This window comes from Paecilomyces variotii, assembly GCF_004022145.1.
Source record: "Paecilomyces variotii strain CBS 101075 chromosome Unknown C8Q69scaffold_1, whole genome shotgun sequence".
Lineage (NCBI taxonomy): Eukaryota > Fungi > Ascomycota > Eurotiomycetes > Eurotiales > Thermoascaceae > Paecilomyces > Paecilomyces variotii.
In genome coordinates, this window is record NW_021167140.1 from 1,080,260 (window position 1) to 1,094,108 (window position 13,849).

General features: G+C 50.4%; 5 protein-coding genes across 5 annotated transcripts; 3 read left to right on the forward strand and 2 right to left on the reverse strand.

The window, feature by feature from the left end:
* Nucleotides 1-448: 448 nt before the first annotated feature.
* On the forward strand, nt 449-4,944 carry C8Q69DRAFT_489497 (armadillo-type protein; the record flags this gene model as incomplete). Its single annotated transcript, XM_028632109.1, has 11 exons — nt 449-1,562; nt 1,614-1,802; nt 1,858-2,329; nt 2,377-2,501; nt 2,555-2,626; nt 2,680-2,904; nt 2,959-3,062; nt 3,116-3,374; nt 3,428-3,570; nt 3,624-4,222; nt 4,277-4,944. The coding sequence occupies exons 1-11, from the start codon at nt 738-740 to the stop codon at nt 4,942-4,944; spliced, it is 3,681 nt and encodes a 1,226-aa protein (XP_028488826.1). The 5' UTR covers nt 449-737.
* A 628-nt stretch (nt 4,945-5,572) lies between these two features.
* On the reverse strand, nt 5,573-6,442 carry C8Q69DRAFT_523861 (NADH-ubiquinone oxidoreductase subunit GRIM-19; the record flags this gene model as incomplete). The annotated part of the gene is made up of 4 exons (XM_028633573.1): nt 6,226-6,442; nt 6,028-6,134; nt 5,700-5,852; nt 5,573-5,621 (listed from the first exon to the last, which is right to left on the reverse strand). Exons 1-4 carry the CDS (start codon nt 6,274-6,276, stop codon nt 5,573-5,575), a joined length of 360 nt encoding a protein of 119 aa, XP_028488827.1. The 5' UTR covers nt 6,277-6,442.
* Nucleotides 6,443-6,530: 88 nt separating this feature from the next.
* C8Q69DRAFT_502720 (tRNA m(1)G methyltransferase domain-containing protein) lies at nt 6,531-7,721 on the forward strand (the record flags this gene model as incomplete). Its single annotated transcript, XM_028632420.1, has 1 exon — nt 6,531-7,721. One exon carries the CDS (start codon nt 6,531-6,533, stop codon nt 7,719-7,721), a length of 1,191 nt encoding a protein of 396 aa, XP_028488828.1.
* An 842-nt stretch (nt 7,722-8,563) lies between these two features.
* C8Q69DRAFT_440293 (vacuolar import and degradation protein) lies at nt 8,564-11,148 on the forward strand (the record flags this gene model as incomplete). Its single annotated transcript, XM_028628631.1, has 3 exons — nt 8,564-8,582; nt 8,717-10,284; nt 10,339-11,148. 3 exons carry the CDS (start codon nt 8,564-8,566, stop codon nt 11,146-11,148), a joined length of 2,397 nt encoding a protein of 798 aa, XP_028488829.1.
* Nucleotides 11,149-11,592: 444 nt separating this feature from the next.
* On the reverse strand, nt 11,593-13,382 carry C8Q69DRAFT_13631 (hypothetical protein). Its single transcript, XM_028625365.1, has 2 exons — nt 12,228-13,382; nt 11,593-12,168 (listed from the first exon to the last, which is right to left on the reverse strand). Exons 1-2 carry the CDS (start codon nt 13,220-13,222, stop codon nt 12,024-12,026), a joined length of 1,140 nt encoding a protein of 379 aa, XP_028488830.1. The 5' UTR covers nt 13,223-13,382; the 3' UTR covers nt 11,593-12,023.
* Between the last annotated feature and the right edge of the window lie 467 nt (nt 13,383-13,849).

Sequence of the window (13,849 nt, forward strand, 5' to 3'; positions counted from 1 at the left end):
CTAATACGGTCTCTTTTACAATTAAGCTCTTCCGATTGCGCAAAGACTAGCCGCCTAGGGAGGAATTCCTAGCGCCAGGAACCAGAGCCATGGAAGCGCAGGAAAGTAATTACACAAGGGGATCTCCCTAGTTTGGCATGATCTGCATACCAGGACGCCTTCTAGACGGTCACACGATCAACAAGCACACTAGATGTGTCATTAAAAGGAGCAACTATTGAGAGAATAAAGTGGGCTGGTGGCAATAGTTAGTGGGTGTAAGATAGCGACCAAATACACAGATAATAAGATCCAGTATGAAGGAAGCGGTGTGTTGAAGGACTTAACTACTAACTTCTGACGCTGGAGCGGCGAAAGTTATGCTGCGAGCGGAAAATTCTCACAAATCACAAGTCCGGAAAGGAAATGCCAACCGCGTTCCCGTGATCTCCAGTCGCGCGCCAAATAATCCCAAGAACTCCAACAGCGCAACAGTGACAGGACGCGGGGTTATTATTCACTAGGTCAGCTGGAGAGTTATTTAGATTAAGGAGAAAGAAACCATTCATGACTAGTGAAGGTTGGGCATCTGCCTGATGGCTGACTCCGTCGTGTCCGCCTGCTAAGTTCCAACTTTGCCTAACGCCTCTTCATCGTGCGCGAGGCGGACCATGCACCTGACGTCTCACAATACGAGTTGACAGAAAGAAAGAAGCTTTAAAAAAGTTCATTCAACCCCAGAAGGGCAGGCTTCCAGGATGACCGCCAACGGCGAGGGCGGCATGGCTGACATTGTTCGCGCACTGGAACTCATCCACAGCCCGACCTCAACAAACGAATTACGCAAGCAAGCTTCAGCGTTTCTAGAGTCCCAGAAACAGGACAAATCTGCAGCTCGTAATGGATTTTTGTTGGCATCTCAGACAGAGAGCCAGCCGTTGGTTCGATATTTCGGACTATCACTGCTCGAGCATACTTTGCGCTCCTCCGGCTTCTCGCTGTCGGGCGAGCAGCTCACAGACGTGCGAACCATGATCTTGGAGCTTGGGGAGTTGATCAGGCCTCAAGATCCTACTTATATCCGCAACAAGGTTGCGCAATTATGGGCAGAGATTGCGAAGAGAAGCTGGGCGGTCGACTGGCTCGGGATGGATGAAGTTTTGGTAAAGCTATGGGGTGCTACTTTACTGCACAAGGAATTTGTTCTATCAGTTCTCGAGACCCTGTCAGAAGATATCTTCTATCGTGAAGATACCATTTCTTCCTTACGAGGAACGGACTTGAACCGAGCGCTGGTGGAGATCTTCACGCCTTTGTCTGTATTTGAGGAGGTCTATCCGGAAAGAGGGCGCCATGTCGAACTTCGATACGGCACTGAAGGATGGCTTGCTAGGACATGCGAGTTCCTCGAGAGTTGTATCCAAAATCTGCAGTCCTCCAGAGAAGCCAAAGACTGTGCACTCAAAGCGCTTGCGACTCTCAGGTCCGCGTTGGCTTGGTCCATACCCAAAGCTGTCATTTCTTCCAACTCTGTTGCAACAGTCTGTCGTGCTTTGGCTTGCCAGGATGACGAAGTCCGAATGGTAAGAGCTGGAAATATTGCGCAGTGAAGATTTATTGCTAATCATCCGAAGGCCGCTGTCGAAGCATTGCATGCGCTGTACAGCAGATCAAATGTGGAGATCGAAGAGTTCCAGCCTCTTGTCCACATTATGTTCCAGACAGATCATCTGGTTCTCTTGCAGAAGGTGTATGAGTGGTCAATTGTCGATGCTAATGACATCGACGACACCAGATACACGACATCGAAAAAGCTGTCTGAGGTAGGAAACGAAAAAGAATGTTTAGTAGAATTGTATATCGCTGACTCTACGGCAGTTGCTATCCTATATTGCTGGATTCCTTGAAGAGAAGGGATTCGATCTTCAGGGAGCATACGCCCTGGATTTCCCCTCTTTTTTTCAACTTTTGCTTATTGTTCTGCGTCATCAGAGTCTCACCGTTTCGATCCCGGTCCTGCATACATGGTCTCGGCTCCTTGCAACGGACAGAGTTGGGAACATGGATGTCGTCATAAGCCTAATCGCCCCGTTGCTGGAGATCTGCATGGAGAGACTTGTGCGCTGGGAGAATCTGCCTGAGGATTCGGATAACCCGACTGTTATTTTTCTCAACGAGGATATCGATACCGTGCCTGAAAGACATGCTTTTGTCGGGAATTACAGGAGGTATTGCTCTTCAGTTATTGAGACAATAGTGCAGAAGAGGCCCCATGACGCTCTGCCTCACATTTTGACTCGCGTTGACTTCACGTTGAACAATCTCTACGATGGAGTCCCACCTTTCAGCGGTAAGATTACTCACTATGCGGCGTAGACTACGGCTAATACTTTCCAGTCGAAAGCTTCACGAAGACATCGATGCCATTGATGCGGGCAGACACCCAATTTGCAGTGGTGGAAGCAACCCTCAAGGGCTACGGGAAATGGGTGTCAGCGCACGGAAAGCTTCCTCAGCAGGATGTATGTATTCCATTTGTTTCGCAAGGGCTAATAAATGTTAACGTCCGCTCTAGGAACAACAACGGAGAGAGCTGGAATCTGCCTTGGAGTCTTGGTCGCTCAGTTTGATGCAGAGGAATTTCGAGGTTTGTAGATGTGAGAGTTTCAATGTTACATTTCGATCTAACTTCCATTCCAGGACCCGGTTATAAAGCAACGCATTATCAAATTAGTTGTCGATATATCATCGAGAGCGCTCGATAAGACTCCGAGCTTCGCCCTTAAAGTGCTGGAACATATATTGATGACGCATCTTCCCGACCGCCCTGAGTACCCAGCTTATTCCGAGTCTGTTAGAGAATTGCATGGTCTCGCGAGCCATGAATTGCGCCGACTTGCAATGCGTTATGCTGACTACTTCTCTGTACGTATCACTTCCCCTACTTTTTTCGGCAGCCTTCAGCTGACTCCTGGAAAGACATTCTACGACTTGTTGGAGCCAAAGATCAAAGAGATTGCGGCAGCCAACCGGATGGATGACAAATTGCAAACTGAGCTGACTTCGGTGCTGCTTATAATCATGTAAGTTATCTTGCTACTATCTCACATTCACTTTTCTCTCCTAACAGGTACAGGCAACGAGCAAGCAATGTCGACCCATATCTCCGGGAGACTCGACTACAGGCATTTATAGATCCAGTACGACAGGCCTGGCAAAACGAAGAGTTCAAATCCATGAGCTCTTCTTTTGGTGGATTCTGCAATCTTCTCGGATTGGACAGAGTCGGCCCATACATGCAAGCCAAGCAAGCACAGAAAATAGAGGACTGGTCTACAGTGCCTCTAGAAAGCGAAGGAAAGCAAATCCAGGAAGAGATGTCGGCTAAGTTTCAAGTAAGGTCAATTCTCATAGACGACAGGAATATCCGATTTAACATGTCTACCAGGCACTACCATTGCGCGGCACGAAGACGATGCTTGCAGTATCGACCGAGAAACTTAAGAAGACCGATCCTGCATACGAGCTTGCTTGTAAACTATGGCACGATACCATTCCTATTATTTTACCGACGCTCTTGCAGCTTGTCAGGTATGTGAAGTAATCTTTGCATGTAAGCGTGTATGTACTAATGTATTCCTCAGCCATGCTCATGCCTTCCACAATCCGGCGAACTGGGGCGGTCTCCCGGAAGAAGTTCGAGCAGTTGTAGGGCGAATACTCACAGATCGGTTCTGGCAAGCTGGTATATCAGTTGGCAGCAGGGATGAATTTTATGCTAGAATCGCATCGTCAAGATCCACGCTCGAGGGATTTGCGTCATCTGTGCGCGGCAAAGTACGAGCGGTCCGAGAAACGTGTTACTCGATGCTGTTCAGCATGAGCAGGCTTCGGGAGCATTTCTACGGATTTGCAGAGCTCCCAGGACCGTTATCGGAAGCCTTATTCAAGGATTCCACACACCTCTCGTCACACCAATTCTCCGTCCTCCTGAATATCTCACGCTGCTTGATTGATGACTGCCCAGTGAGATTTCGACCACAGTTCTTACCTCCGATGCTTTCCACGCTTTTCACGCAGATTGATAAAAAAGTCACTGCTGAGTGGGAAGTCATCGAACAACGAAAAGCTGGCCTTGTGGAGGGTGATCTCACGGAGGAGATGAAAGATGAGAGCATTCTCCGGCAACTAACCTATTCTGCGGTGATCATGGTTGCAAGCCTTCTTGATCCCCAGAGAGGTGGTAAGTTCCCTGTGTAATCAGGCGGTCAACCTTCGTCTTACTAACAGATCTCAGATCCGGACGAGCCTGAAGCAAGCGATCCAGGTGCAGCTCCACCTCTCTCAGACTCTATCCGCCACTTCGTGCTCTCTTCGACTCCTATTTTAGAACCCGTCATTCTTTTCTGCACCCACGCTTTGCGCATGCGCGACACGAGATGCTGCAGCATCATCACGCGTGTTATCCGGTCCATCCTGCAAGACTTCGCCCCTCCGCTGAACAGTCCCACAGCGGTGACCATCCGAGAGTTCATCTGCTCTGAAGTTCTAACTGCGTGTATTACTTCCGTACACGAACCCTATTTCGTTGACATGCAGAAAGATCTAGCGCAGCTCATTGCCTCCATCTGGCTGCTGTACGGGTCCAGCAGCCAAACTCCCCGGGCCGTCATGCTCAGTCTTCCCGGAATGACCGAACAACGAGTGGCAAGCACTGAGGCTGCCCTGATCCGATCAACCTCTGCGCGCCAGCAACGCGCCCTCGTTCTCGACCTTCTAGAAGGTTTGCGCGGCGTCAGCATCTCCGAACAAGGCAAGATCTTTGGCACGCGGGAAGACAGACGGAAAGCACGCAGCGCTATGCAGGAGAGGTACATGACGAATGAAATGGACGGGCAGCAGAACACAAAAGTCAACATCGACGACGGTCCTGATCTATCAGGGGTGGCGGACATGTTCGGTTAGTCTATTCGAATGTGGAAATACTTGATTCTAGCCTGCGGTTGTGGCTTCGGGAAGATGTACGGACGTCCTTATTTTGATGTGCGAAAAGAAAAGACGATTTTCCTAACCAAGCGATGTCTTCTTGAGTTTGCATCTACCTGCATCTATCATCAGCGATCTTTTCCTTTCCTTTCCCTGCCTTCTTCCTTGTCATTTGAAGCAAGCCAACTCCATTGAAAATAGATCCCATGTGCCTTCCTGTGCGGGTGTGGAGGAAGGTCTCGATTGAGATATATAGAAAAAAAAATCTACTAAACAATAGGCCATATTTTCCTCGTCAGTATATGAAACGATCACGTAGATGTATTCTAAAACTGTCAAAAACAATCGAATTCCTTGCTAAGCCAATATTACTCGGCCTTATATACAACCAGCACACATGCTCCGAGAAGAAGATCTCTCCGTTTTTCTGTTAGAATCTAGACGCCGATCATCCTGTGGGTAGAATCGAAGTGAATCCCTCCCGTATCATTCACATAATGCCCCCTAAAACAATAGAGATACAGGCTCAATCGCGGGAAGTCTGGCTGCGCGTAGAGGGCAATCCGTTCACTGCGCAAAAGTTGCACACTATTTACGCTGGTTCCCTCTACTTGGAGAGGTTGCTAGGGGTGTATGCGAAGGTGGGACGGATGAATCTGTTTGTTGAAAACATGCGTTAGTTTCCGATGATCAGGCAACGAGGGCTATAGATAATAGAGCGGGTGACTTCGTACCTGTCGCTGTTGTAGACCTTGGTCTCGGTACCAAGCAGCTCCTTCTCACGAGCCTTGTCGGCAAAGTATCTTCGGGCCTGGTCGCGGTCCTCCTCGGCCTGGAGGAGAGGGATCAGGTGGATACGCGACCACATCTTCTCGCGGGCGAGCTCACTATGATCACGGTGTTAGCGATCAAATTCCTCTGTCATCTCTGACTGGCATTGAAAAACATTAAGAGATGATTATGCTTCGGGCCACTGGCAGAGGCCCAATGGTCCTCAATGCCATATGCTGTACGGATAGGGCGGACCGGGCGGAGAGGATGGAACGAGGGAACGGTTCATACTTCTGTTCACGAATACCGTAGAAGAGCTTGTAGTAGCCGTAGGCCATGATCAAGTGCATTCCGACCAGGTAGTAGACAGGCCTGAAGCCACGAGCGGGAAGGTTGCGCTGTCAATCATAAAGCTTGGATTAGCAATGCTCTTCCTTCTGAACCTGACCTGACCCTCAATTGACATCTCAGCAGAAAACTCAAACGTACCTTGTACTGGACAGGCGCATAGCCTCCGACGGGAGGCAAATCCTGAGGCATCTTGGCGGCTGATGAGCTGTGAACGCGGCCTTCAATGCGAGTCGAAGGGTGTTAAACGGTCTCGGATATCGTGAGGAGTGGAAGTTGGACGATCAGCATCACGTGATGCCCATTGCGGGATGGGGATTATTTTTCGACTTTCCCCACGTCATTATTGGCTGCCGCGAGATTTTGTGCAGGACATATCAACGAGTGTCTCCCCACCGCGACGGACTCGAATTTTCTTATCTTCTGGTCATTGCAACGACGCAAACATGGCTATGGAGGAAGAAGAGCGGCCGAGAAAAATACAGAAGATTGACCGTGACGAACCCGAATCGTCCCTCATGGATGCGGAACTGGGTCCTGTCATGACTGGCGCCGTTGAGGCCGGTGAAAATGATATTGCCAGTGAAGATGAGTCGAGAACGGGAACTCCTACGACAGGCAATAAGGATGTTACACCAGACACTAATGATGGATTGGCTGGGATTCCGGGAGCCACTCCTGGGATGTCGAAGAATCAATTGAAGAAGCTACGGCGCAAACAGAAATGGGAAGCGGAGCGTGATTCGCGCCGAGCGAAGCGGAAAGAGAAGCTGGTCGCAAAGAGAGAAAAGAGGAGAGCCGCCGCCATCGAAGCGGTCCAGAATGGTGCCCCAAAGCCAGAACCGAAACTGAAGCTGAAACATCTCCGGTCGACTCTACTGCCCATCACCTTTGTCATCGACTGCGGCTATGACGAACTCATGCTGGATAAGGAGCGCATTTCACTCGCATCCCAGCTGACACGATCCTACTCTGATAATCACCGGTCACCCTATCGCAGTCATCTCGTTATCTCGTCATTCGATAAGCTTCTCAAGGAGCGTTTTGAAACCGTGCTCTCGAAATCGCATCTCAATTGGAAGGGTGTGCGTTTCTTTGAGGAGGATTTTGCTCATGTGGCCGAGAAGGCAAATGAATGGATGCAGGGACCTGAAGGAGGCAAATTGGACGGCGTTCTTGCGAAACACGCAGACATGAAGCCCGAAGATGGAGAGGTCATCTACCTCAGCAGTGATAGTCCGGATACCCTCACGGAGTTGAAACCGTACAGTACATACATTATTGGAGGATTGGTGGATAAGAACCGACATAAAGGTATCTGTTATAAGACAGCGGTGGAAAAGGGCATCAAGACAGCCAAGCTGCCAATCGGCGAATACATCCAGATGGCGAGTCGCTCCGTGTTAGCGACGAACCATGTGGTCGAGATTATGCTACGATGGCTGGAGCTGGGTGACTGGGGAGAGGCTTTTATGCAAGTCATCCCTAAAAGAAAAGGTGGTGTTCTGAAGGGAGAAGCGAATAAATCGGAAGAGGGCAATGATACCCCGGAGAGCAAACAGCCGGAGGAGAGCGTGGACCAGGAACAACCTTCCGCTGAGCAGACGACAGAGTCCAACTGGAAGGGCGATCCATGAATGATCCACTCAGCAATTCACTATAATACCATTCTCGTGAGATCAAATGGGGGCGATATACTACCCTTTACCTGGGTAAAGGGCACGCCCGTCCGCACCTTTCCTAGGCCTGCTAAAGTAGTGTATGCGAACATATCCCTCTGATGTTGATACCAGCTTTCCGGCTTTCGACGCAAGATGGCCATGGAGTACTCGTCCATTGCCAGAATACTGCCGAGTCGGGCAAGGTTAACTGCTTTCTGGGTAGGGTTGTTCTCTGACGAAGATCAACGATGATACATCATAGGAAACAGCAAGGACCAATCGCAATTGGACAGAGCTATCAGCACTGGCGATCACTGGCAATGGTTTTGCTCCAGGGTCTGCACCTGCAATGTATATGTCTTGTGCTTCACCTCTGATACCGAGAACAACCTCTCCACAAAGAGGAAAAAGGTAGATTCATTCTATCTAACATTATCCTAGGACATGGACAGCAACATTACCCATGTTCTATAATTATTCAATGCATGAGTAAATCAGTTCACAGCTGGTGAAGTGATAGACGGCCCAATCTGGTATTAAAGTCGCCACTGGTATGACAGGTGCACCGCCACACTCGAGATGGCCGCCACAGCCGTATTTTGCGTCATGGCTCAAGGCAACCGTTGCTGGACAACAAGAGCGGGAGAGAAAAGTTCACGGGTGCCAGGAAAAAATCCATCACGTTTCTTCTTCCTCACAAACACCTTCAGGTGATGCATCTGGCAGCATAAGTCTGCATCCGCCTGCCATTCCTTCTACAACAACTCTGTACACCCCGCCTGCCAGTGATCCGCTGCTTGCAAGGGCAATCTGTCACCATGTTTATGCTCCGAAACGGTAAGTTGCTTCATCTCTGCCCCACCATTCACCCCTCAAGCACAAAGCATAGGGATGCACCATTGCGCCACATAGGAGAGAGCTGTGCCGTCCTGCACCCGAATCACACAGCTAACATTCTGCACATTGTTTAGTGAGTAAATTTCTCTTTGGAGACACTTCCAAGGAGTCCATCATCGAGATACCCCAGGGCCAGCTTTATCTCGTTCGGCCACTCTCCCCCAAGGGATACTCTGAACTTATCTTCAAGGACGCCGCGGCCAGCATTCGAAGGACCGGACAAGAGTTTCAGTATCAGCTAGTTGTTCAGAGAGCCTATGAGGAAGGAGAAGAGGAACTTGCGGACGACGAGGACGAGCAGGGCGCCGCGGACATTCTGGACAAGGACGAGAAAGTCTTCCTGCTTGATCAGAGCCTGCATTTCCGCTCTGAAGTGAGAGAGGGAGGCGAAAAGGTCTTGGCTTGGAGGGATTTGAGCGGAGACCCCGGCGATCTCTTCGAATTCATCTGTGACTCTTCGATTTCTTCCGATAAGGTAGCGACATTCGAACTCGCTGCAGTCCAGTGCCAGTACGAGCGAAAGTACAAGAGAAGTGCGCAGAAGGCGACAGAGCAGGAGCTGAAGCAGTTTTCTTTTGAAGAAGAACATCCTATCCCTTCTGCTAGTCCTATTTCTTCTCCCACTGTCAAGTCCCCTCGCACGCGTTCCCCAACGTCTGGAGAATCTGCCGCCGTCATGGCACGCGATGTCGAATATGCCCAGTCCAAGGGACAGATTAAGGCTCATACTGCGGATGAACCTACAGCAGCACCGCCTGCTGCTGGGCCCCCTGAAGCGAAAGAAATCCTCGCCAAGGAGACCGCCGAGCTTCACTTGTTTGATTTCCCGTCAGGCACCTTCGTTCTGCAAGACCAAGAGGTGACAGCTACGGTCTCAGAGATTGGAACATGGCAATACTGGCTGCAGATAAGTGGAAAGGACAAGGAATGGCTGGGTCAACCTGTCGTCGCGGACATCAACCCCGTCTTCAATTTCGAGTACCTATCCTTCATATTCAACCACTACACGGAAGACGGCTCGGCGTATTCATGGCTGCTGCGATTCAAGGATCAGCCTACGGAAGAACGATTCCAGGAAGGTCTCATGCAGGCACTGTGGGAGCAGCTGAACGAGATGAAGTGGGTAAAGGTCAAGGACAATGACAGGGAGTACGTTCTGGATGCTTTCCAGGATCTCACAATGGAAGACACTCCGGAAGAGCAGGAACAGGCAGAGGATGAAGTTGAGCAAGAGGAAGAAGAGGAGGAGGAGGACGAGGGTCAGCGCAGTGAGCACTATGACACGGATGAGGAGGAAGACGACGTTGTTACCCGTGACCAGGATGGCAACGTCAACTCCCAGCTTGCCGTAGGCTACAAGCATGATCGATCATTCGTTGTGCGAGGTTCGAAGATTGGTGTCTTCAAGCACACTCCTAATAACAACCTTGAGTTCTCTACCAACATCTCCAAGGTCGAGACCCCCAAAGGGAAGCTCTTCAGCCCGAAGAAGGTCATGCTCCACGCGGAAGACTCAAACATGATCCTTCAGAATGCTGATGAGCCTAACTCGCTCTACCGGATGGACCTGGAGTACGGTAAGGTGGTGGATGAATGGAAGGTCCATGAAGACATTCCCGTCACCAGCTTCGCACCAGAGACTGTGAGTAATCTTTCTGTACACATATATCTAACATGTTGCTAACTCCCTAATCAGAAATTCTCGCAAATGACTTCTGCCCAACGCTTCATCGGTATCTCGAAGAACGCCTTGTACCGTATCGATCCTCGTCTGGCCGGCAATAAGCTTGTTGAATCCGATCTCAAGCAGTACGTCAGCAAGAACGACTTCTCTGCTACTGCTACAACCGAGAAGGGATACATTGCGGTTGCGTCGAATAAGGGAGATATTCGCATGTTCGATCGACTCGGTATCAACGCCAAGACACACATCCCAGCTCTTGGTGAGCCCATCATCGGTCTGGATGTCTCTGCTGATGGCCGCTGGGTTCTTGCAACTTGCCGTACCTATCTTCTTCTGATCGACGCATTGCAGAAGGATGGTAAAAACGAAGGCAAGCTCGGCTTTGAGCGCTCCTTTGCCAAGGATTCGAAGCCGCAGCCCCGTCGTCTGGGCCTGCAGCCTGCCCATGTCGCGCAATTCCAGCACGAAACCAAGGCGCCGTTGTCCTTCACTCCCGCTCGCTTTAACACCGGTGTAGACACGAATGAGACGTCCATCGTTACTGCTACGGGTCCCTTCATCATCACATGGAACCTGAAGAAGGTGCTTGCAGGTCGCAAGGACCCTTACACCATCAAGCGCTATGCAGAGAATGTCATGGCGGACAACTTCAGATTCGGCTCTGACAAGAACGTTATCGTTGCCCTGCCGAACGAGGTCAACATGGTCGCCAAGAAGAGCTTCAGAAAGCCGACCCGAGAGAGTATTGCCACACCCGTCAGACCTACCAGAAGGAGCTACAACCGATTGGGACGCGACGACATTGTCAATTCTCCTTACTAATGGTGGTTACTGACTGGCGCTGGAGAGACTTTTGACGTCTTCTATGTGGATGAAGCACGATTTTCCTTTTCTTCTTTCTTATCTTGCCCTTTTGCCCATCGTGTACGGATAACTCATACCCCTGTTGTTTATTTTAGTCTCCTAGGTTTTTTAATCGTCAACAACGTTGGTAGTCCACCAGTGGGTGCGAATTACATCGTTCCATGGTTCTGGTTGCTTTCCCAGTAACTGCATTGTCCTTTTCTCTAGTATTATCCCGGGATCTATTGTTATTGAATTACGTTTGGCGTCCACTTTCTTCGACCAGGTTTCGGTCCGGAAAGAAGGGGCATATCATTTCATGCCTGCCCATGGAGAAAGATGAAAATATCAACACGGCGAAGTATGCTTTACATTTCACATGCCATAGCAATTTACCTAGTAGGTAGCAGAAAAATAGCAATACCAAGGAAATATTCCCATTGATTCGTAGACTTTGTATAGAAAGCCCCTAAACTATTTATCTTCGTTCCTCCTAGGAGTATGTAAAAAAAGGCCCAAAACATCTTCCAAGATGATGAAACGCCAGGTTCTTAAATCTTCATCAGTTACTACGTACTTCGCAGACTTTTTTAGCCGTCACGCTAAAGTAGTAAAAGCTCCTTTTAGCCCTCAAACGAGAGGGGGGAGAGAAGGTTGGGGAGGTGTTAAGGAAATATGAAAGTAGGAGTGAAGACGTGGGGTAAGAATAACAAGGGAGAGGGTATTCCTATACAGAAAAAATAATGCGCCCAAGCATTCTACAGAAGCGGACGCGCAGCGGGGACTTAATGTGAATGCTCGATCCCATTAATTTGGGGTCTTCTGCAAATCCCTTGTGGAAGTCATCGACATCATCATGCTCCAACGTACCACACCTCGACGCCGAGGACGTCAAATTTGGTCCCTTCGTCTGAGAGTGGCTCGTTTCCGAAGGTCTGGCATGAGGCGCTGACGCCCTTTTCGACACTGCCGTCGAGCCAGAGGCCGAAGTGACCGTCACTGTTATCGTACTGTTAGCTGGATGCATGGATTGGAATCAGGGGGGATTTGAAACTTACCCTCCGCCAACGCTCAGGAATCCAGTCTCGCAAAATATCATGTAGTCATTCTCTCCGCTATACGGGAACGCCTTGAAGCGGATCCGCTCCGACGTGCTGGTATCACTGCGCATTGATGCGGCAGTTCCAAGCCTGCTACCTAAACCGTCTCCCGGGGGCGAGAGGAGTGAGTCGTCCTTGGACGATTTTCCTGCCTTCCCAGCTCCGTTTGTGCTCGTGCCTCGCAACGTCGTGCTGCGATTAGCATTGGTGGTATCCGCGCTGGGCGGCGGAGGCAATCCGGCCCTTTCCAGCATCTCTTCAGTCATGGGACCGTTATCTCCAGGCTTAGACGACACCAGTGGTGTGGACGCTAGCACACTGGCCCGCCAGAGGAAGCATTCTCCGGTGCCGTAGTAGTGTGGTGCTGGATGCGGTGCATCAGTCAGATAGGCACCAAACACCGCTCCGCCGGTGGATGAGTCGCGAACGACTAGGACATATCCTGCGCGTTGGCTACGGTGCGAGTACTGCCTGCAGTGCTCGTAGAGAGTCGCCAGCGATGACCCATCCCGCTCGAGACTATACGCCAGCCGCCATGTGTCGACGAGCTGCAGACGCGGCGGTACGAGCAACCTGATCTCCTCCGCCAGCGCACGGGAGAGCAGAGGTGCTGTGTTTCCAGTCGCTGCGAGTGTGAGCGGTGTGAGCGGAGGGGGTTGGAAGGGCGACGTGGAGCGTTTGGGGTTGAAGACCGTTGTGAAGTCGGTCATGAGCGGTGAAGTCATGCTGTCTGCGGCATTGCGGGGTTTCTGGGTGGAGGTTGGAGAGTCCGTCAGACGACGGTAGAGACCCGAAACGACATGCGTGACGGGGTAGGAGAAGTATGAGGCCGCAGATTGAGTTCGTGAGGCCGAGGAAGCAGGATGTGGCGAGTGGGATGCGGACCGTGATGTGGTCGTCGTGGAGAGACTCTGTGGAGGAGGCGACGGACCGCCTCCCTGGGGAGAGGACATGCGGACTGGCGAGGTCGTTCGACGGGATAATCAGGTAAACGAAGTGGGATAGTTGCCAATGGTGGCTCTGAGCAAGATGTTAGAATCCCTGAAACGCAGTAGGATAGATTCAATCGACGGTGGTGAGTTCTGGCGGTGTCCATATTACGAGTCCTATCGATAACGCGCCCGTTATGTTGGCTACTTATCGCCCTCTCCGCTCCACCCCCCGCCATGACTGTTTCCGCTGAAGCAGCGGAGGATTGACTCTTGGCCTGGTGAAGTATCGACGTTCACACGATTCTGCTGCCTTCAACGCTTGATATCTAGTATGGTAGAATCATGTCGAAGTCACTACGCAAGCACTCTCCTCTACGGCTTCGGTACTCTATTCTATGGTGGTGTTATATTTATCTAAACGCCATATATATATTGAGCTCACCAGCTGATATTCTCGGCAGTTCTGTTCCCAGGCTGGATACTGATGGATCTCTACCTATTTCTAGTATCAGGATAATTCCTGAGAAGTTGGAGAGATCCACGGAGAGATCCGCAAACGATTTCTAGAAACTATGGTAGTACCCTAGGTTCATAGTAGCTTGAAACTTGATGACATCCGATCCTTCGCTCTACTGGTACGGTAAAGAT